The sequence below is a fragment of the Tigriopus californicus genome, chromosome 8, assembly GCF_007210705.1.
Source record: "Tigriopus californicus strain San Diego chromosome 8, Tcal_SD_v2.1, whole genome shotgun sequence".
Lineage (NCBI taxonomy): Eukaryota > Metazoa > Arthropoda > Copepoda > Harpacticoida > Harpacticidae > Tigriopus > Tigriopus californicus.
Window position 1 is genome coordinate 11,366,178 of NC_081447.1, and position 23,752 is coordinate 11,389,929.

At 44.4% G+C, this 23,752-nt stretch overlaps 1 protein-coding gene across 1 annotated transcript in view; it reads left to right on the plus strand.

Annotated features, from left to right (window-relative positions):
* LOC131885290 (neuroligin-2-like) overlaps positions 1-23,752 on the plus strand; it is a 41,165-nt gene that overhangs the window by 2,312 nt on the left and 15,101 nt on the right. The window contains exons 2-4 of the mRNA XM_059233309.1: positions 10,696-10,904; positions 10,985-11,124; positions 17,057-17,322. Coding sequence (XP_059089292.1) covers positions 10,797-10,904; positions 10,985-11,124; positions 17,057-17,322 — 514 coding nt within the window. The 5' untranslated portion in view covers positions 10,696-10,796. The remainder of the gene's footprint in view (positions 1-10,695; positions 10,905-10,984; positions 11,125-17,056; positions 17,323-23,752) is intronic.

Here is a 23,752-nt window from a genome sequence, read left to right on the forward strand (position 1 = left end):
CTGTCTTTTTTTTTTTCAAATCTGCGCCCCGATGAACGAACTTTTAGAGCTTTATAGCGATCCAGGCTGTCTTCATTTTGGAACCCATTCAGTATTTGATGCCGAGAGACAGAAAGAGAAAGAGAGGAAACAAGTAGGCCAGCGGATATACCAAGAATTTTCAATGCGAAATGGCTTTGGGTGGAACTCGAGTTGGAACTGGTACCAGTTTGGTCCACAAGAAGAACATCATAAAGTCGGTCTGGGCACTTACATGTTCTGTCTGGTGGCAAATGTGTCTTGATCGTCAATGCACGTGCCCGCCCCAGCCCAGGATAACGAAGGTTTTGACGCTCTAGGGTTGTAAGGTTCCACATCCAACAGATCGATATTGGAATGGTCGATTCGTCCAGTCACCCTGAGCTGCGATTGCAAATGGTTCACGACGATAAGGCCGCTAGATTTCCCTGGAGGCAAAAAAACTGCAATACTTATTCACATTACACTTTCAAACTTTGACATAACAAACCCAACTGAATTTGAAGGCAATAGAAAAAGTTTCTCTTTGGCACAACGAAGAGGTCCAATTTGATCGTCTTTAAGCTCGGCCATGCAAGATCGCATCGTATCGCATCCGAAAAGCACCACAAAGCACACAATGACAACGGGTCATAAAAGTTTTCGCTTAAAATGAGCCATACTGGCTTAAAACTAATAGCTTATACTAATGGCTAAATTCCAGACAGCTTCAAGATCCTGGACATTTTTGTGCTCGTAATGTTGACTAACACAGAAAGTGAAACCAAATGTCCCTGAGCTTTAGGAATGTTCACTTTAAAACATGCGAATGATTTGACAGAAAACCTTCCTTTGTGCTAAAGCATGATATTGAACATATTTCCAAATAGGCCGCTTTTACATGATGACATGAACAACTTCTTTTGATCTCCCGTACCCTTGGTAGAAGGGGAAAAAAGGTTTCTTTGCAGTATAATGGGACTGACTTTGAAGTTTCATCGAAGCCCGCCGTAGGTACATACTCGTATTTAAATGCTTATGAAACGAATCATCAAGAAGAGTGCAGAAACAGGAAAAGCATTTCGTTCGTTCAATCACTTCAGCAATATGAATTGTCCGAAGATGTTTGTTTCAATCATCAATGTGATATCAAATTGATCCCCTTGAATGATCCAGCAGAAGAGTATCCAGCCTAGCCAGACAACACAGGACTTTTAGGTCGAGATGGATAATGGGTGATTTTCAATTTCATCTAAAGATGGAAGTCAAAGAAGTGAGAAAGTTAACAGATAATTCCCCACCCAGCCACCGGATGTAAAACTTCCCCCCCCTCCAAAGGCCGCTTTATCCACAGTACAATCTGCGGCAAGCGAGTGACTTCAGTACCAAGTGAGCCAGTGGAAGGGTCCAACCGAAATCGACCATATCATGGAAATGGGATCGAAAATTTTGGAACAACCTGCAGAGACTCCGTTGAGTCGCTTGCCTGAGGAGCAAAGCGTGGGACCTGACCTCGTTCCCAGAATTAATAGTCCACGACTTTGGAATATCTCACCTGGAACTTGGAGCAACTACGTACTTGGCCAAGCAGCGCCTTAGAAGACGATCTTGTCGATCTTGTAAGGTACTATATAAAATGAGAGAGAAAGCTGAGTGGGGAAAGAAGAATTCTCTGCCGAATAAAGTCTAACAGACTTGAGAGGCAGACCAGAAACTTTGATAGGTGGCCTCCATTCCTCATAAACTTGGTCTTGGATCCTCCTTCAATGGTTATATAAATGCAGTTGAGGTATTTTCCCGCCCGAAAGTTTACTTTCAGAAGGGAGCTCCATCAAATTCGAGCAAGAAGTCTGCTTAAAGCGCTGTCTGAAGTGTTCAAAATTGTGCCAACACATGTTCGCTTGCTCACCAAGGGAATCGTGAAACGCTCAGATCTACTCATACATAACATTTAGAAAGGTGAGCCACATCATGGATTTGCAAGCCGCTATTCATTTTGCCTTTGAAAATCCAAAACCAAGGATCCCCAATTAGGGTGCACTTCCTTCGTAATTCAACGTGAAACCTCCCACATGAACGAAATATTCTTATATAGGTACATCTCATAACACTATACTGTGCGTAAGAAAGTTCTCGGTTCGATTCTCTTTCTCTGATGCGGACTTTGACAGTGCCTATTGGAATTTTTGGTACATACAATGTGATGCCGGACAAACCTCAACCCTCTGTTCCTAGCAACTCAACAATCAAAAAACTTCAATCGAGGGGAGAAAGCCGGATTCGTAGTCGGGACTTGCCGCTCCTGAACCCATCGAAATGCAGTTGCAATCCAAGATTATTCCAGACCAAGCCTGAAAAGTTTACAGCCGACCCGACGCCAAGGGACTTGTTCCGAGATTTTCACGGCTCTTTGTCGTCCTTGACGCCCAAGGGAGACTTTCTTTTGGCGCATATACTCTACAATATTTGTGTATTAAGATATGTAATGCCATCAGGATCCCTCGGAAATCTCAAGCAAAGCTCTTTAAATGGAGGCTCTCTCAGTCCAGCGGGGTTTTTTCCTCCAACAAGCATCTGGCACACTCAGACCCAACAAGACACGCAGAGTGAAAGAGAATATACAAAGCAAGATCATATTTAATCCTGGGTAAAAAAGACATCTCCACTTCCGTCCTGGAGTTTGTGTGTCTCTGTGCTCTGAAGACCATTTGATGTCCATAAGTATGGCCAAGTACGGCACACTCATACTCATACAGTATGTCTCTAATGAAAACCTAAGTGGAACGCGATCTGCGCTCCTATCGTCAAGCTATTTTCAGCGCTCTTCCTTCCGTTGTAGTTTACTTCAGCAACCGGGTCGTGTGTTCCATCTGGATTTCCACAGTCTGGCCTGGGAAGTAAACATCTACGTAGGCACTACCCACAACTTGGCATGTTTTACAACTTTGTCGCAAAAAGATATACTCAGCCCCCTCCCAGAATTTTACGAGTTGTCCCTCGCAGTTACATTCGCCATTCAAATGGTTCCAACCCAGGATCCAATTCAACAGCTCCTTGAGCACCACAAAGAGCACCACGGAGAGCCATTTCTATAGCAACAACGCGTTGAAGCTCAATCAATTAACACAATTAACACGATTCAACGGATGTACGGTACAGCAGAACAACGCGTTGAAGCTCAATCAATTAACACAATTAACACGATTCAAACCGCAGCCTTTCCACATTTCCCTCACTTGCAGTCAAGGGGATTAATCCAAGCAATGCCAAGACGGACCGTGCTCCCAAAAGATGGTTAATGGGCAGTTTCCTCATCTTCGGGTTCATTTATTACAGTGGTCAGCACTAATCTACTAATCTAACACGGAGCACAAGGAAAGTGCGAATTGGGGGTGTGCCGATTTGGGAAGGAGGGGAGGGGAATGGCCTTCTAAGTGAGAAAAGGATAGATTAAGGGGCCGCTTTTAACTCATTTGTTGCCAAAAAGAACAAAGCAGGAAGCTTTGAAAGTGCCATTCATTAGCCCTAAGTCTGAACCGAGAAGCGTTGAATGGGCTAGAACCTTTGGAAGCGGACCAAATGCAACGATACTATTATATATACATGATGCAAGATTTGGCATCATTGAGGAGAGTTCTGAACCAAATCTCGAGTGTTGACAATCGTGAACTTATTCATTGGTAAATCTTCTCGCCAGAGAGCCAGGGCTCATTGCATTGGTCGGCATTTCAACGCTTTGTAGATCTCTTTTTTGAAAACCATTCAACCACATTCCCAATGACTCAAACCAATAGAGAAAAAGGGGGAGAGAGAGAGAGAGAGACAAGCTTGAAGTGCAAATGCAAATGCGGCCTTTCAATTTCACGAATTGATACTTAAGGGCCCATTTAGTGGCAGCGGGGGGCGATTCGAACACGTCCCTCGAAGACTTCCGATGGAAATCGAAATCGACCGTTTCTTCAATGTACTGCAGAGAGGATTTCATTGGAGAGCGACTGTTGATCTCGATTGTCTGGCTGCACCAACAAAGGGAGTGCCAAATTCCGCCGGCCGCGTCTGAGCTCTTTGAACCCAATGTCAGTCTCATGAAAACACAAGCTTGTACTCGTGTACTACCTCAATCTTGGAAATAAGTTATCAAACTTTCTCTGAGCCTGGTCTTGATGGTGGAATGCACAAAGAGAATTGGTAATGGTCGCCAAAACAGGGCCAAAGAAACGGGGTTCACTGAGAAGATGTGCAAGGACAACACGTTTTTATTGGGACCAAGTATGTAATCACGAGCAAATATTTACTGCTTCCAACAAGGTGCGAGGTCGACCGTCCGTCAACCGTGGTATCTCCAGAAAACAGGAGTGATTTTCAGTTCTTCCTGCCCTTTCAAAAAGCTTAGTAGGGGAAAAATCGAGAAAAACAATCACGTGCCCGGGGTTCAAAGGCGTGTAATCTGACGCTATCGTGGAAAGCCTTGAAAGCTCAGAGCTCCAAAGTGGACTTGACCGGTGCAAAACACCCCAATTAGTGTCAAAACCAATGCCAAAGAGAAAGGGACGGTGGAAAAAGTCAGGCCTGAAACATTGAACGACCTACCCTTCAAAGGGTTCGAAGAGGGCCCTAAAGAAACGCTTCCAATTGGAGAGGCAGATCAGGAGTTCCAAAAATCTGGAATGGTCATAGTGGCTTCAATTATGCTTGTGGAATGGTCAGCTCCACCCTTTGAAAATGAGGCTCGCCAGGCATAAACAGAGAAAAAAAAGAGACGTCCGTGTGGTGTTGTGCAATAACCCGAAAGGGAAATGGAGAGGAAGGAGACCCCAAATCCTTGGATCGAGGCAGGGGATTACGTATTGATTGAATGTATCGGCTCATTCCACAAAAAACTCCCTTTCCGTTCTTCCACGAACCACATGGAGCCTTTGCTCGGCTGTATCTTGTTATTGGTCTGTGGGAATGCATAGACCACGTTGCTAGAGAGATTGCCACCCACCGTTACCCCCGATTCCTAAAAGAGAAGGGGATCCATTTGAAATGATACGATCATGGACCAAAATCGGGTGAGAATACAAGGTTCGATGAAATTTCCATTTAACTCAATCACAATGTCCATGAATTTCAAGTGCGCTCAGGGAAAGAGAGTGGGTGGATTTCAGCGGAAAAGATTGTCACAAATCCCTGGAAATCCTGTTAGTTTGCATACTATCCACAAATTTCTTGCTCAAGACTGGAACAGAGTCGATCTAGTTGGCTATTCATGTTGGATGTTCTATGCTCTATGCTCTAAGGCTCAATGACGAAACGACTTCCGCACTAACCAACGATGGGTCCATGGGATGGGACCTTGGATGGGACAAACAACTAAGCGATCTGACTAAAGACTGGCCAAATATTCGAATAGCTTGCTTTATGTGTATCTTGATATCTAGCCGTCAACCTTGATACGCTATCCCATCTGACGATTACTCATGATCGTACGAAATGACGCTTCACCTCCACGATTTACCGTTGACTACGTACGTACATGTGCGCCATTTCCATCATCAAGAGAGTGGCGAAATGAAAGAGCCCAAAATCGATGCGAGATCGAGAGCGAGCCTTTTGAAAGGTGCCCTTGACCAGACCTAGAGACCCGGCGCCTCGTTTCAAGCGGGCTTCAATGCTTCAATATTAGTAATGCTCGTTTTTGTCTCCGTCGACTTGATTCCCGTTTATTCTCCTGGGGTCAGATTTATGATGCGAGTCTCGGAGGCTCCGAAAAACTTTTTGGCCGGACTTACATCGGGCCCTCGTTTCTTGTTGTATTGGGCATTTCCAATCACAGAACGAGAAGGAAAGGAGACCTTTGGAAAGTTGTGCTAGACGACATGGGCATTGGGAAATGGAGGGATGCGAGCTTAATTTTTGCCGTACCACCTCCATCTACTAAAGTTAGCAAAAGCAAAGTGGAGAAAAATATCTCTCCATTTCCACTGATGGAACCTCTGAATACTCGGAACTCTGCGTTGGACCAACAAGCCAACAATCAGAGAGGTGGACCAAGAATGGACGCACTTACCTGAGAGTCAAACACAACTCGGATCTTGTGCTCCGGGATCGATTTTGAAAGTGAGGATCAGTCTTCCTTCTTCTTGGGAAATGAATGGGAAGAGTGGAACAGGCGAAAAGGTTCGTGGAGACATCCGAACGTATCAGGAGAGAGTGAAAGAAAGAGAGCGTTGGCACATCAAGAGAACGTGAAGGATTCCTTTGGTGCAGTACTTACACCGTTGAGGCAAAATACCCATTCCGCTCACTAACCCTGTATAACCGAGCTTCACTTGGCTTGTAGACTTAACAGCAATGAAATGGATATAAAATGAAATGAGACAAGACAGGATTCCATGAAAATTCCGAGGCATACGTTCAGTTGCGCCGGACTCATCGAGAGCCCTGAATCGCCGTTGTCCTTGGTCTTATTCATTCATACCAACATATATTTACTAGATTGAGCAGATAGAAATCATGCAGTACGAAATCAAAATAATATGAACAATCTTACACTCAACCATGTTCGGACAAGTTCGCCATTTTCAAGGACCCCTAGCGTGGTCCCCCTTCTGGCCGATGCTCCCTTGGTACATGACTACGTCAACCCCAAGATCATTCGGATGAATGTGCTTGCTTGTCCTCGAAACGACAACGGTCCTCGTCCTATACGATGTCCTGCGTGGAGCTCATCTTCGCATAGAACCAAACACAAAGTGCATTTTTCCAACTCCACAATCTCCGCCTTTTGTGGAATCGTGGAAGAGATCCAGTTCATTATAATGAGATGTGAGGACTCTCTTCGGTCTTCGCGGGACTCTCTTCGGGAAGTGGAGGCGATGTTGTGAGAAGTGTTGTTGGTGGTGCTGGTGGTGGTGGTCGTGGTGAAGACAGCGGTCGCAAAAGCCACCACCAGCTATCAGCCCCCAGCCAGTCAGATGATACCAAGCAGACCAAGGATGAAGTGGAAGATGATGATATCCCCAGCCGTCAGTCGACAAAAAGGCCCAGTTCCATGGCCTCCGGCGACATGAGGGGGAGCAGGAAATTTTCAGATCCGGTCGGATCAGGCCTAAAAGCCACGTTCTCAACCTCGTCAGATTCCTTGGAGACTTCCATGACAGTCTTATGGGACGATAAAGCCCGGCAAGCTTTCATTCTGTCGCTACACTGCCCGGCTGAAATCCACGGCTTAGCAATGTTTCTTTGTGTTCTAGTTTATGGCTTGAATTGGAAATGAAATTGAATCACATGCAAACTTCAGATTGCGCCTTATTTCTATCGTCATTCAGGTATCTTGAGTGGTTCAAATTTGAGTGAGCGGGACTTACGAGCTCCATGTCCTGAAGAGTTCTAAGGACCCCACCAGTTAGGCTAACGTCAAACCCATGTGGGTCTACCGTCAAAAAGGAGAAAATGAAAAATGGCCGGGGTTAATGATGCGAGAAGACACTTGTATTTCATCATTCGCTTCTCCCCTGCTTTCGGTGAAGAGGGGAAGGACAATCTACTTAAGATGAATTGGGCGAAAACCCTTTGAGGACCCTTTCATGACGGCCCATCATTGCCTTTTGCAACGAGAGACCTGAACCCTGTACTCGTAGCAATAGGGCGAGGTTGGAGAAGGGGATGGATTTTAACATGATCATCCTTTTTTGCGGTGGCCTCATACCTCCATTGAGATATCCGAGTAACTTTCTTCAAGGTAAGGTATGGCCCAAACTTACTCGTAGGTTTCAGTCTTTTTACTACAAATATGTACGTAGACTTGGCTGCCGCTGGCGTACTGTAGCAATGGACGAGTCCGTACGAGTATTACTGCAGTGCAAAAAAGGGAAAAAAAGTTCCGGCTGATCATCCAAAGTTTCAACTCATTTCTTCCCATTCGTTCTCGTCTTTTATGTGTCTCCTACGCTAGGTCTTGATTTCTCACCAGGGAGCGCAGACAGAAAGAGGCCTCCTGGCCAATGGATCTGTTGTTATTCCTTCACTTCATATTTGAACACACACCAGTTGTGCGAGAGAATGTTTTTGCAACTTCAAAGGTCCCCTTTTGATTCGTCTCATGAATCATTTTTCCTTGGTTCTCCATTTTGAAGAGCCTTATGATAGACAGACGGCCAATTCATAACTCAGTTATTCAGAGCTTGATTTGCCGCTGCTAGGCCTATGTACTATACAGTAGACAGCGAGGTGTGAACGGCTATGGACGAGCCGCATCTGTTTTGAAGACCCAAAGTCTCGACACCCAAGAATGGAAATCGCGTCTCGTTCAAAGAAGGAATTTGGCTTCTTGCTTCCCGAGCTAGGAAACGCACTTCAAGTTATCTATACATGGACTCAAACCCCCGCCGCTTTGTATAGAGACTTTAGTTGGATATCGCTTTGGGGCAAACTGAAATACTCCACGTTTAAGAAAGGGCATCAAAAGCGGGATCCTAGACTGTCAAGGATCAAGTCTTTCAATGGGACCAAAGCCGTTGGAACCATTGGAAAGCACTCCCAGCCGGCGTCGCAAACTTGGGCAGATTTTATATACGGGCATAAAAACCGTTTATGGGTCATTTAGATCAGCAAACTGATTGAAAACATCACCTTCATTTTGCCGGGATTGAACAACATATCACAGATTTCTCGACCTTTATCCATTTCCAACTCATCATGGATTTAAAGCTACTTTTTGAAACTCGTTATCCCCTTGAGAGCGATGACTTTGAGAAGGGCTTGAATTTCACGAGGTCTTCATTGAAGTCTTGGTCGGCTTATCAACTCGTCGAAACGAGACAATAAAGACACGTTGAAAGGGATCTTCAACCTTCTTTGCACACAACCGGAAAATCTTATTGTTCTTTCGGAGAACTGAAGACAAGGCCAGCCAGCATCTCTGTTTCATTTTAGTTCACTTTAAAAACTATGAATTATGACTAAACATTATGAACGCTTTTGAAGTCGAACGAGCCACACAGGAAATGATTGAACGCTTTTCTAGTTGGACAAGACAAGAAAAAAAGCTTTTCCATTCTAGGAATTTCATATACCGTACCCTAGGCCAAGTGCAAGAACTTCATTTCTACGAGCACCTCTTCTTAGCGAAAAGAAAAAAGTTTTCAAGATCTTTTTGGAGTTGTGTAAAGTGGCTCACCTACTGTCATTAGCATAAAGACCTTTTATGATTAAACTTTTTTCTCGCTTCCTCCTTGTGACCTCTTTGGAACAAATAGTCAAGCTTACTCCACAAGCTCCTCTTGGTCCAATGACCGCTTAAGAAATGAATGGACATTGTGGAACAAGAGGAAAGGAGGACAAAGTAGTTGCTAGAGAGCTGACTGGAATCCATGGTAGCTGAGGATAACGGGATAGCGGTCCTGATTTGATGATCTCTGCAAGATCGTTCTAGTAAGCTTTGGAGTCTGAAGGTCCCTCAAGTGGAGGAATACTTCTCATCCCGACACAACGAGAGACTCAATACCAGTACACAACAATATCGTTTACGTTACAATGACGTTCATCGTAATGGTCCCGCCTTCAGCCTTCACTATGCGATGAAGGCCCTAACAAACCAATGATAAAGGCTGGCTCCATCCAGCGAAGCCCGTAAAACTCATTGAGTTGGAAGGTTGCGTTCACTCACCTACTACACCATCATATACTGTACGTACGTACGTACGTACGTACAGTAAGTACAACGTCAACCGACAACCAACAACCAATATCTGGTTGGCAGCTCAGAGAGTTTCATAAAGGGCTATCTAACCCAAAAGGACTATTGTGGATATGAACATCAAACCACATCGCATTCTCATGGCCGAATATGGGATCCGAATTCTCGCAACACAACACCAAAGCACTTGACAAATCGATTGGATTTACTACGTTTTACTCTTGAGAAACATTTGCTGATAGTTTTGGAACTTGAAATTCAAAGGATTGGCCAAAGAAACCCGATCAATTGAGCAGAAACCTTTTCCTGGTCAATGGCTGTATCAAACGGGATGTACGTACACAATATGTTCCTTACCTTCCGCGATCATTAGGCAGCCATCACATAATGTTTTACAGCCTTCAAACGATAGCGTGATAAGGCGCCAAGGGATCATTACAAAGAACCCCGGTCTGACCAGGATCCTTTTCAGCTTCGAAATGGGAGCTTCTTTCAATATGTCCCAAGCAAAGCAAAAAAAACTTGGGACTCCCACAAAAGTCGTCGTGGAATAATGAGTGGAAATCCCATCAAGTCATGGAGGTGTACTGAACGCCCCCCCAACCTTGCGAAGCCTCTTTGTCAGCCCTCTTGCCTGGAGGGAGAATTCCCGTCTTTTTGTAGAAATAGTACACACATCAACATCCACAAACACACTCACTAGTCCCGTCGTCTTTTTGCTCTAAATCCGAGTACCTTGTCCAAGTCGTCCCGAATCACAGCCACAAATCTGTTTTCCTAAACCTTTTACAAACTTTCCCGGTTCCTCATGTCCTTAGAAGGGGGGACTTTCGGCAGGTTTTCCACTCTAGATTTCTTGTGCCAGATAAGTTGCAGATGGAGGCGAGAGACAAGGCCGTCCGTCGTCAAGGGTGACCAGGAGTTGCATTTCCTCGTGGATACCAGCCAGCACTCCCTCTTAAGATATTCTTCAGATAACGCCGAGAATGATCGTGAGATTCTCTCCTTGATTTCAGGCTTCCCCGATGTCCTCTCATCGAACGGCGATGATTCCCAGATGACAAACTATTGAACGAACGTTCAAGTTCCACGTTTCACGTTGGGTGATGAAAATTTCATGATGGTTCTCAAGAGGTGCCAGTTGTGGATGACCTTCGTGGTCTTGAGCCTCATGCCTTTGCAGGGCTGGCCTAAGGCTCAGCCAGGCGAGCCCAACCCTAGTCAGGTAAATAATATGGGGCCTGGTCCTTGAAGCTTATTGCATTGGCATTGAACGATATCCATTTCCTTTGTTCTTTATGTCAGGGTAAAACTCGGGTGATTCAGACAAAGTACGGTCGAATTCAAGGCTCCGTCACTCGTGTGGGTCGTGACGCTCAACAACAAAGACACGTGGAAATATATCTGGGCGTTCCTTACGCCAGTCCACCCACCGGTAATTACAGGTATGAATGGGAGGGCATTGTAACTTCGAGCTCTTGGAATGAGATGATCCTTCAAAAGTCAAATGACCTGATGTCAAGTATGCTTAGCATGTCTTGGGAATTATTTTCTCTCTGGGACTGCTTAAATCTGAGGCAGTATTGCTCACTCTTGCTGATATTTTTATTTATTTATTTTTCATTTTACGCCAGAGATCGTAAACAGTATTATTTTTGCCCATAAATAGAAAAAGCTCAATTCCATTCTTTCCTAGAGAACCAATTGCGTTGCAATCATTGATACAAATTTGTAGATGTTTCCTTTGTGTTGACATTGTTTACATCCAAATAATAGCGATAAGATCAATCAAAGGGTTTAAGGTTGAACTTCATTAAAGAGAAAACATCAGTCGGCGATGTACCACTTCACTTTCCTCCACTTTGCAAAGAAGTCCAAGGTGCATTTCGATGACAAATGAAACCGCCTTTTTCATGGTGGGAAAATCCTCTTCACAATTTCATTGCCCCTCTCAACAAGGAAGATAAGGAAGGTTGGTTAGGATGTTGCTTCGGGTCCAAGTTTTCTCATTCTTCTCCTTCTTCTCCTTCTCCTCCTTCTTCTGAGCATAGCAGTGACTATCAGAACCATTCCGCCAGAAATTTCTGCCCAAACTCTCTTTTACCAAACGGGACTCTTTTATGCGTGTGTCACATTTGAACTTGTAATAACCATCTCATTCATGCAAAGGACTACTAAACTCACCTTCTTTTCCAAGCTCTTACCGAAATGTGAAGCTTCTTTTCCATGAGCCATAAAGTAAGAAAGTAAGGCCCAAGGAGAGGTTCCCGAGAGGCTCTGGCGTTGCAAGAGTTTGCTTCTTCGAGATACGCACTCAGTTCCATTGATATGAGTTCAACTATAGGTACATGGTATTCCATCCTTTCTCTTGGCCTTCCTGCAAGTCACCTAGGACCTTTGGCTGTCTGAAGCTTGCAACAAATAAGGATGGATATCATCCGTGGTTGACAGACACCATCTCCTTCCAAGGTTTAAAAGCCCTGACATGCAAATACTCTCTCCAGACCATTTCCGCTAGATTATCTGGTTATTTGCTGACACGGAACTTTTTTGTTAAAGTTTCACTCCAAATTTCAACAAGCACTGCAAAAAAGGAGATTGACTCGACGCGACCATCGAGTAGTAATCAAGATGAGAATTGTACTACCAAATATGTATATGCCAAAGCATTGAAGAGATTAGCGATTCATTCACTCAGAGCAGAAATGGTTACGAATCATGCAGTGGTTACGTACATATGTACATTAACTTGAGAGTTGTTCCAGAAATTTCAAACAGTGTTCGACAAAAGTGGAATGTACGGACGAGAATGAGATAATCACATGAGACCAAAAAAAGGTCATGACAATGTGTGTTGCTTTGTCATGTTCAATATCCTACTTGCATGCTTTTGGCAAACTTTCTTTGAAAGCGTTATTGCACTTTGCTCCCTTGTAACAATAGGATCTCCGGGATGAAAAGGATCTGGAATAAAGTCTCTGGCGTAATTCGAATCCAGACACCGTACCACCTCTCTTGTCTGAATCTTTTTTCCCTCTTACACAGAGTACCTGACCAAAATTATTTCCTCTTTTGTAACCTTTCAAGCATGAGAGGGGGAGCAAAATGGCTAGAAGTGGAGTAACCCAAAAAGAGGAGGGGTCGAGATTGAAAAAAAAAAGATCCATATTTTCAACAGAGCTAGGGAGAGACATTAAGGAAATAAGTAACCCTCGGTCCGAGATGAGGGTTCTCTACCTTCAGTAGTTCAAGAACGGAACAATTGACACGGGGTGAAAAAAGTGGGACAAAAGCTTTTTTAGACATTCTTTGTTGCCACCTTCACTCGAGATTTTTGGAATATCGGACTGCGAGACAAACGTCTTGGGAGGAATAATTCACATGGACGAATTCTCTTAATACAATTTGGAGCAGCGTTCCCCTCCATTTCTTGGAACAATCCCGATCACGTTCCACTGTCTAGTACGTGAGCCAGGGTCATTCTTGGGGGCTGAAAGGGGTGGAATGAGCAGGAACACGAGGCATCAAACTGATAGCCAGGAAATGCTAAATGTCAGCGAATTTCGTTAATCCAATTTTCTCATTGTCTGGAACTGAACTGGAACAGGGTTGGTGGCCCCTTAGCTCCGAGTCAAGGGAGTAAAAAGTGGAATTCCATTTCAGTTACACGTGGAACTCGATTGGCACAACCTGTGAATGGGATGATAAATCTTGAATTGACGTGTACTCCCAGTCTGATTTATGTCAAAACCAACAAACATGGGAACTGATTCGGGATTGGAACACCCTCATTCGACGTTCTCTTGAGTTCATGCTCCTCAGTTTGGGTCTCTCTCTCTCTCTCTCTGGCGTTGTTCCTGGCCTGTAATTAGATTCTTTCATCGGGAAAAAGCCCCATATGATTTATTCTCCATTTACAAAGATAAAAAAGAAGCAACAATGGTCGCAGCATGCATGGTGGAACCGCTTTTGTTCCCTCTTATTCAGAATTATGTACTTCTATCTACTCTACTGTCTCTACTCTACTATATACTCTACATAGGCTTTTCCCGTGCCGTCGAGTCCTGAGGCGTGCCAATTTCCATCCCTATTCTTCTCATCCGCCCGGTTACACTATAACATTGTCCTCCCATCCGTGCCATGAGAAGTGAAAAATGGCTATCTAAGGACTGATTTGAATAGCTAATGTGTTAAGGCCCTTAGAATGAAGCGCCGGTAGTTCCCACAATTTCCTCATTAGACGTGGTTATGATGAAATTATTCTTTGGAAGTTTGTTTGAGGTAACTGATGCAGGGGATGCTGATCCTGTTCATGAAGAACCTTCTACCCACCGCACTTCAGAGGCTTTGGTAGTCTTGCACCATATCTGGGCTTAAAAGGAGGCCCTCTGAACGTTGCAAAGTTTCAACTGGTCTAAGTATGATCCTTGGGGATGGGGTTTCTACTGACAAATTGGAGCTCTATCTTCTCGGCAAAATGGACCTTTTGAGTCCAAAGCTTGACCTTGGGGTCCTTTGATGGTATCTTGAAGCCACCATGTGCCACAATGCTTATTGGAAAAAAGCCTGCCACGTCTTCTTGCTTGAGGGGAGCCTTGCTTCTGTGTTAGATATTTTGGATTTGAATTAAGAACTTTTGAGGCTCAGGATAAGTTTTCATGTGCACAGTTACGCTGGATGAATAATTCAATCATTTAAGAACTGGATGTGCTTGCAAGGAGAATTAGAAGAGAGGGCCTCAGGGGCTAATTAAGAATCAAGACAGATGATTAATGAGCTAATTGGAAAGTCAAACGTTCTCCATTTGATTACCATCTCTGTACGTAATATGTAGCAGGCTCCAAAGTGTTTGGCAAAAAAAGATCGCTCTCCATTAACCTTTAGTGTGGAGGAGTACTGTAATTGGAGCAAGCATTTTGCCATGCAAAGGTCTGTTGTATTAAGATCTGTACAATTAGGTAACAAAATGACAGTACCATTCCTTGTAGCGGTTAGAATAATTCTGTGACCTTGAAAATCAACTGAGATGACATCTTATTTTACAATGTGGGCAACTGGTTTCGTGGAACAAACTCGCCCGCTCAAGTAGTTACAGCTGTTTTTGGACATAAAAATGACGTCAGTACATTCTGGGGTTCAAATTTCTACTCACACTTGATTTACATCGACATGGTTATAATAAACATTGCCGAACGTTCACTATCCACAGATGGATTGGAAAATTCAGCATCGAGAAGAAAAGGCGCCTATTTCTTTTTTGAAAAACAATCAGTTTTTTTTTTATTTTACAAAGACAGTCAAAGAGACGACGAAGCCCATAGGGTTTCATTAGGATGTTCTCTTGTCCTTGCTTTTCCTTCATAATCCAAGCTCTTAGACGTGGAAGATTACTCATAACTTAGACACATGTCATGTGGGCCTTACTCCATATAATAGACCTCAAACTGTTTTGATCAACTTGCAAAGTCAAATGATTAGGTGTGATGATGATCAATAATCGCTCTCGCAATCCATCATCCCGCCATTATTATCATCGTCCTAATTACATTTGGAACCATTTTGCGTGGCCTTGTTTTTGAATGGAGGATGAGGAAGACAGGAGGAGGAAGGGAGAAGAGGGGCTCAAAGTAACTGGTGGCTGGTGGCTGGTGGTTGGGTGCCTGCGGGGTTTGGTTGATCGGACGCTTTGGCAAGGGCAACTTTTCTCTCACACAAAAGGCCTATTTTTCCAAAACTTTAAGCCCTATCATAAATCTTGGACAGGTCGAAATGGTTGTTGCCCTTCGTTCTGTGTGTCTCTGTCTTCCACTAGCTCTCTTTCACTCTCTCGCACACCGCTATCTCTCCCTCTCTCCATTTCTTTCCTTTTTCTTCCTTTGTTTCTATTCGTCTTTCGCCTTGTTCTCCTATATACGCTTTGTCCCGCCCGGAAAACAGCTACGCCAAAAGTGTTCCCAAAGTTTCCCTCGAAACGGACCAACTTGTTCCAATACCATTATTGATAAATTTGATTTACTCTCGCCTTAAAGAGTTTTTGATCGTCCTCCAGGTATATTTCTATAACTCGTTCGCCCGAGAAGTGAGTGGAACTTCTCACTTCGAGAACTTGGTTCCATTTCAGTCCCATATTGTTTGGAACAACCCCGAGGAGAACAAAAGTTTCCCTTAGGCTTATTGCAAGCCCGGCCAAAAGAAAGCACCTCTCAAGGTGAACTGAGCTACAAATCCCGTGTGTTCCACACGAAAAATGCCGTCCTTCTCATTGCATTGCTCTGACTCCAGGTGCATTTTTTCATTGGTGCCTAATCAATTCGCTAGAGTGATTGAGTGGCCGTGGCAAAAATCGGCAGAATGCAACAACCAAAGTACAGGGCTTCTGTTTCATCCAGTTGGTCATCATGCCTTGGCAGTTCGTTCGCCTTTCTCTTGACTGCATTTCAATTGGCATTATGCATTCATCTCTTCTAAGATAATCTAAGCTATTTGAATGCTCATTCTCTGTCCTCAGCCACCCACTAAAATGTTCTTGTCAAGGCGACGATGAAAAAAATCATTGCTAGAAGCTACCACAGTGGCAAGGGGTTGTTTTGATGAATGATGGGTGGATGAATGAGTTAGGGAACGAACCAAGGAACCAAGCAATGAACGGACCAATGAATGGGCAACGACTGAATGGGCAGTTTTCTGCCAAACTTGTTCCAAAGTTCCCCCCTTTTCTTCTTCTTCTTCATCGTCTTGTGTGTCTTGTTTTTCTCCGTCTTCTTCTGATGGGACTGACTGGCCTCAGTCTGGCATTCAGTCTTTTAGTCTTCTCACCATTCTTATTTAGGGGAAGTTGAGTCCATTTATTTCACTTTCTGGCTCATTAAACAAAAGTGCAAGCACAACGGAGACCCCATCGATAATATTAACGACCGCCCCCCCTCAAGCAAGGTTTCCTACGTTACCCACCGCCGAATGTGAATGCACTAAACCCGGGCATTTTTGTTCCGCAGGCTTAACTCTAGGCCTAAGCTTGATACCCTTCGAATTGGGCCGTTCCATCGAGAACCAAACTTGTTTTTTGACCCAATTGTTTTTTACTCGGGTTTGACGAGGATCTAACCCCGCACTCGGGGGGGGGGGAGCAAAAACGCCCAGAGAAAATTGGAAAAGGAAATGAGGACTTGATCATCCCCCAGACGCAAGAGGGGATTTCCTAGTAAAACCCCAAAACTCATCATCTTTCTGGCACATACTCACACACACACTCACTCACACTCGGCCATGGTTCGTTGGCACTAGGCCCCACTGAGGTCCACTTTCCATTTCAATCGCTGCTAAACTGTCCTTTCATGATGAAACTATTCCCTGACACCCGAAACTGTTGTCTTCCAGATTCTCGCCCACTCGACCGCCGGTTCATTGGTCTGGGATCCGATCATCTTTGGTTCATGCTCCATCGTGCCCTCAGGCATTTCCAAACATTACCAATACCACAGCAGCTCTTCGGCGAATGCCGCGGCAACGTCTCGAGTATTTGAGAAATGTCCGCCACGCGTTGGAAAACCAATCGGAGGACTGCCTCCACTTGAATATCTACGCGCCTTTTGTGGAATCGGCCTCTGGTGGCAGCCGCATGCGGTCCAGGCAAAAAAAACAGGGTAAGAAATTGGAACAAGGATCGCCCTTAAGCCCCTCGTTTCGAAATGATATGTGATACATCCTTTGTTTCCGCTCATCGTCGTTCCATGGTTTCTTTTCTTCATCTACCATTCAAGCCAGATAATCGAAACACAAGTCCGGGTTCAAAAGTCCTTGATTTATGGCCAAGATCTTTCTAGGGTAATCCACAATGCTACGTTGAAATAGGTTCTTAGGGAAAACGAGTTCAAAGGTGGCTACAAAAAGTGGTGCTCGTGTTCCAATTCTTTTCCCAATTGTTCAGTCAGCAACTGAAACGTATTCTTGGAACTTGATATGGTCCATACGGATTCATCATAGTAAAAGAAAACCGGTCCGGGTGCCTTATCTTCAATTAAAGATGAGCACTTTTGGTGTTTAATTAGGTCATGGTTCATGAGAGGAATTCGGCCAATCTGACACTAATGACCTCTCTTTAAGTTTGATGCGTCTATTAGGACTAGATTTTGAAAAAAAAGTTTTCCTTTGGAGACCGGCCAAAAAAATGAAGGAAGAATCAACGCAAGCGTTCGCATATACGAGAAGTTCGCTCTTTTCCAATTCTTCAAGCTGGTTTCTGGCTCCTTGACAGGGTTTTACCTCGTCTGGTTCTCAGATGATGAAATCTGTGGCAATCACCTCCACCTTTCCCTTCTTCCTTTTTTTTCTCCGTTTCATCTTCTTCCTCTTCTCATTTCATCTGATGTGGGTGTGCCTCACGAGAAGGCCTTTTGGCCTTCCTTGGATTTTCTGATTTCGGAGGGTCGAGGAAGCCCACCCAGTCCATGAAGATTGAGGAACTTTACACATCTTATCATGACAAAAGAAAGTTTGCCTAAAAAAAGGAACCCCAGCGAACCCGGAGGGACTTGAATAATCTTTTATTCTCATCCAAATCTAACAAAGCCAAATTCTTGCCATTTCGGATCTCGGATCTTTGAGCCCTGCAGCGTTTCTGGCTCTTCGCTATTTGTCTCTATTTCGATGGAGGTAATCGGACCCTCTTTGAACAAGACTGGAGACGTTTGTCATTGTCAGTATGTGTCACAGGTCTATTAATTACGTCCAGCCATCCCCGGTATTGGGCACGACTTCCAATGAGGTCTCGCGTGATCCGGGAAGAAACGCCAATCCCCGGGTGGGCATCCGTCAATATGGGGATAGTCAGATTAATTCGTCTCAGTGGTGGGGTATGGATTTCGTTGTACAGTATTCGAGCTGCACGTCCCAAGTTCTTGGACAGTTTGTGAGTTGGCACCTTGAAAGGTCGACAAGGAGCGAGTCAAGGGGAAGTCAGGAAGTCGCTGGAGGAAGGAAGGAAGGAAGGAACCAAGTGGGACGAGCTTGGTACTGGAGGCATTGGAGGATAGGAGGACGTGGTTGTCGTTTTGCCTGAGCGATTTTCTGAAATGTGTACATAGTAAAAGGGAAATTTTCCCGTTCGTTCCAGCGGCAAAAATTCGGCCGCTTCTTTTCTTTCCTTCCTTCCATGGAGCTGTCCATTCCCAACCTGGGCTCAAAAGGGGATTCAGGAAATCCCGATTGAAAGAAATCTTATTCACTCACCCCCAGCCACTCAGGCGGGGGGGCCGGCAGATTTTTATTGCACCTCGCCTGTCCAAGTCTCAAGAATGAAAGAACCTTCAAAGCCCCCACAAGGCACGAAGAATCTCTTATCCAAGAATGGACGTGGAAAACAAGTTGAAGTTTTCGAGATTGTAGGAATGTCAGTTAAACTTGAAATTGCCGATGGTAATGCTGAAGGCCAATCATTGGAACTTTTGGGTCCAAACACCGCTCCAGACCGTCGGGAAGATGATGTCTTGCTCTTCAGCTTATGCCCTGGTTCCTGGTTCTCACAATGGAACAACTGTAAGCAAAGAGATCTCTCACTTTTCAAGCACGTCTGTCACTCAAGCAGGATGCGAGCCAAATCTGCTGGACCTCTAGATAGTCCTGGTCGATGAACCAGGTCAAATGCCCCACTTGGAATTTCCAGCCAACTTTGTCTCGCCTCCATGTGACTCAAGGGACAAACAATTCAAGTTTCCAAGCAACTGTGGGAAAGTGAACCAGATTTGGGAATGTACCACAACTCATTTCAAGAGGTCCAACAAATCTTGGGTGGAACGCACCGAGATATACTGTACACTCCATTCGTATTCGTACCCTCAAAGGTTCATGCCGGTGAAACTTGCTTGAAACGACAAGGAACAAGATGGAACAAAAGAAGAAAGTTCAATCCATTCTCGGTCCTGAGGACGAGCAGTCAGCCCATTGCAAAACCGTTTTGTCACTCGTGTTTCACGCCCCAGGAACCAAGAAGTTTTCTTTATTTTCTTGTCTAAGGAATACGAAGCCGTACATTACTTTGCCAGCTCGAGTTTAGCCAAATTATCCCCCCCAGATCCAACTTCACGCGGTCTGGTTCGAAATGGCCACATTGCTCTGGCGTTGCTAGAAATGGTCCCTCCAATTGCGGGATCGAATTTCATGGTTATGATAATCACCTCGAGTCCCATATTTCTCAATGGCATCACCTCCATGAACATTTCACAAGTCTTCAAGGTCAAACCAGGTCTCGACATTTGGTGAAAGAAGGCCGAGTACTTTCCTCGTATTCCTCTGACTCTCTGCATTTGGCATTCGCTTGGCGCTCTGACATGAACCTGTTGAGACCAATTAAAGTGAGGGCCACCTTTAGGACAATTTCCAGCTGGAAGCATGCAGCCCTTCAGACCATGAAGCAACCAACGTTGGCCAGGCCCTCCAATTAAGCCCGGAGTTTCCATCCCCGGTTCTCTTTCCTCATCGAGGTTTTTGGTGGACAGTGTGCTAATTGTGCAATTTTTGGCGGCCTCGATCTAACAACGCCAGAGGATCTTTTCAATTTTTGGACAATACACCCACCATGAGTAATGCGAAAGGCTCTGGTGGATGGGCTGTTGGTTGGTGGTTGGTGGTTGGCAGTTGGCAGTTGGCACATCCATGTGAACGAGCATTTCCTGATAAGCTCGAAACTCTTTGTGGTAACTTCGCCCACGAAGGTCTAATGGAACCGGGAGTGAAGTAGTTCTTGTTCTTTGTTCTGGTACCACCACCCAGTTCCGGGCTTGATGCGAGTTGGAGTGCTAACTTTTTGGCAACTTAATTGCCTAGAGGAGGTTACTTGAACTGATCCCACCTTACAGGGTACCCCTGTATCACCTTCATAGAGAAGAGGCATGTTGAACTGGAGAACTGCGGAAGTTATTGGTCGAACCACATCACATAACAACATTTCCTTGATTCCCACCGCAAAAAAACTGGATACTGGTTGGGGCTGAAGCTTCATCTCGAAATTGGAACGTTGACGTATCTCGAGACCCAAGGTACCGAAATTGCCTTTTTTGTTCTTTCCGTTGTTACTCCGGTGCGTTCTCTCTAAATCAAGTGCCTTCATTTTGGTGTTGATTGTTCCAATCAAGATTGTGAGGATCAATGGAGAGGGGTGGCCGAACCTGGAGAAAGAGGGGAGGGAGGAAACTGTTTAGCTTAGACCTTAGCCAGTAGCCCAAACCCTGATCATTCAAGAAAGGGAAGAAAAGTTTTTCTTTCCAATGAGTACCAAGGCTATATTTAGGTCTTACTCTTGGGTCTCATAATCTCGCTTTAAACCGTCCCTTTTCACCCTAACTTCAGGGAAGGCGGGAGACATTCTACTGCGTTGTGTTGAAAGAATATGTCTTTTCCTTTCTTTCTTGTTGTCTCTTACTCTGGCCTTTTGGTGGAATCCTTGTTTTGATCCATTTGGAATGATCACGAAGGAGGACGAAGAGGAAGAAGAGGAGGAGGTTCCAACAAGGAAGGCGAGCTTTGTTTTCTTGATTGGCTTTGTGATTCTCGGGATTGTACAAAACAAGGCAACGGGTTAGGAATTAGAGCCGGCAATTTTGACCACTTTCCACGATTTTCCACGGTGAACTAATTTTTCAAAGGTGCAATTGAAAACCGATCGTGACCAGAAGGAAAATCATTTCTTACCCATCTTGGCGCCCAGTTTCGTGGTTAAGGGGATTTCAATTCGATAGGTATATATTTCTTCTAAATGTAAATCACAAGCTATGTCCAATGCATTTCTTTAATCTTTCATATTTCATAAGCTCAAATACTTGAGAGTTGGAGGGTGAATTGGAAAAGGCCTTAGTTCAAGCTTGGAGCCATGTTTCTTGTCTAAAATATCGGGTCCTATTGCAGCTCAAGAAAGGGAGGTGCAAAAACCCGAGCTCATTCTCGTGTTACGTACGTAAACCGTGCTGTACATGATGCGTTGGACAAGGCTTCTGCAAGCTGAATCCTTCACTTGGGATGCTTGAAATATCTGGAGGGTAATCAAATTACGGAAAAGCACATGGTCCGTGTTTTTGGTCCTTCCATTAAAACTGATGCCAGCTTTCAAAAGAGGATTTGAAAATGACGAGATTGCTTGACGAGAGAGTAAAAATCGCAGGAAGTCGTATTCTGACTCAGTTCGTTTTGATTTGAGACCAAAAAGAAAGGAGTTGTTATCAAGCACGAGGTGGCCTGGGCTTGAAATCAGGCGGTGTTCCGGGAATTGTGGAACAAATTCTCAATCGAATTTGATACGATAAATCTTTTTTTCAGGTAGGTGCCAACCAGAAATCGACAGTTTTCAAGCGGGAACGAGAGCAAAAAACGACAGACTTTGGAAAAACAAAGACGTCCACGTAGAAGGAGCAGGAGGTATCTTCTATAGAGAAAACCAAAGGTTGTTCTTCGGTTTGTCCGTCCATCGAGTCCATTCTATTGTAATAAAACGAACTCCCCCCCCCGTTCAAGTACAGTCTTGAGAGGTCTGGTCATTAATCAAAACTCGCCTAGATTCCTGCCTGCGTGAGAAATGGTGTTTTGGAATTGAATTCACTCCAACGCCTTTGTTGCCCGACCTTCGTTCCCATGGGAACTGGAGACTTGAGAGGCTGCACTTGGTTGGCTTATGAATGTGTCACCAAAGTCCTCCGAACTGTCCTGTATTGGTCCAACCATATTGAAACTGTCCATCCTCAAAAAAATTGTTGACGTTTCACCAGATGGAGTCTCGTCTGTCGCAGTGGCCAATAGGGCCACCAAGGCCTTGGCATTTGCGGCGTGGCCTTCTTCTTCTTCTTGGGGTTCTCTGATTCTCTTGGTTGGGTCCACTCATGTAGTGCACAGGGAGGAAGAGATTCTTCCTTCACCACTTCAAGTGGACCTCTTTGACAAGTGTCCCTTCAACGAACCAAACCGAAAAACATGCTAGTCCTAACAAGGCTTACTCAAAGTCTTGTTGACTGGCGGCGACTCAATCTCATGGGGTGTTCCAGTAATGCAGTGATGGTGATGGGTCTTTTTACTTGCTTCAAGGATTATTTCCATGTTTTTTCTCTTTCCTCTCCACCTCTTTCGTTCCAAACCTCATCACATGTATCATATAAAATAATCCTGGGAGTTCGTTTGATTGTCGTTTAGTGTTTGAGCTGGCCGATTTGAGAATCATTGCAAGCATGTTTTCAAAGCATTTGAGCTACCTAAGCCCATATTTCTCAGAAAATCAATGATTTCTGATTGTTTAAGCTGGGCATTTAACTTGAAAATTGAAGCAATAATCACCAATTGTTTTCTCATTAAAAATATAGGATGAAGATCGTCACCCTGTAGGAGTAAAAAACCGGGAAAGATGGGTCGAATGGCATGAAGGAAGAAATGTATTCCAACTCTCACTTTTTACTCCCAGTCTGCCTTTGTTCATTCAAGTGAAACTGTATTGACTTGAAAGACAGCATAAAGATGCTTGAGCTCTTTCCTACTTTTTCGTATTTCATCTGTCAAAAGTTGAAACTCGAGACTAGAAGAAGAACGATTATCAAGTGGTCACTCTGGACCGAAAGAAAATGCCGGCTCAAGTCGTAAAATGCTACTGGTATTAATTTCTTCTTGACTTCAAGGAGCCTTTGATCAGACTGAGGTCATTGCCTAGAGATATTCTACTGTCTGTTAGATAAGACTACAAATATGTCATTTAAAATATTGGAAAAAAGACCTTCTGTGGGGAGTAGTTCCTCCACATTCATTTTCTCACATTTCCCCTAGCCCTCTTCATCATTTGGAACCTATCTATGAAGGGTGATGGTGCTAGCGGTACTAGCAGTGTTGGTGGCGTTGGTGTTGGTGGTGGTATATTGTGTATTCGAAGCCAGTCCAAGAAAGTGGGTCCATCATTGGAGGTGCGGCATTCACTTGGTGCAAGCACCATCACCAATCCTTTCCGTCTTCGTCGCGGTCTTCTTGGGCATTGGTGGTGGTGGGTAAAGGCTTGGAGTCGATTTTTGTCATGTCCTTGAGTTTGACGGATCCGTTGCCTCAATGTTTGAC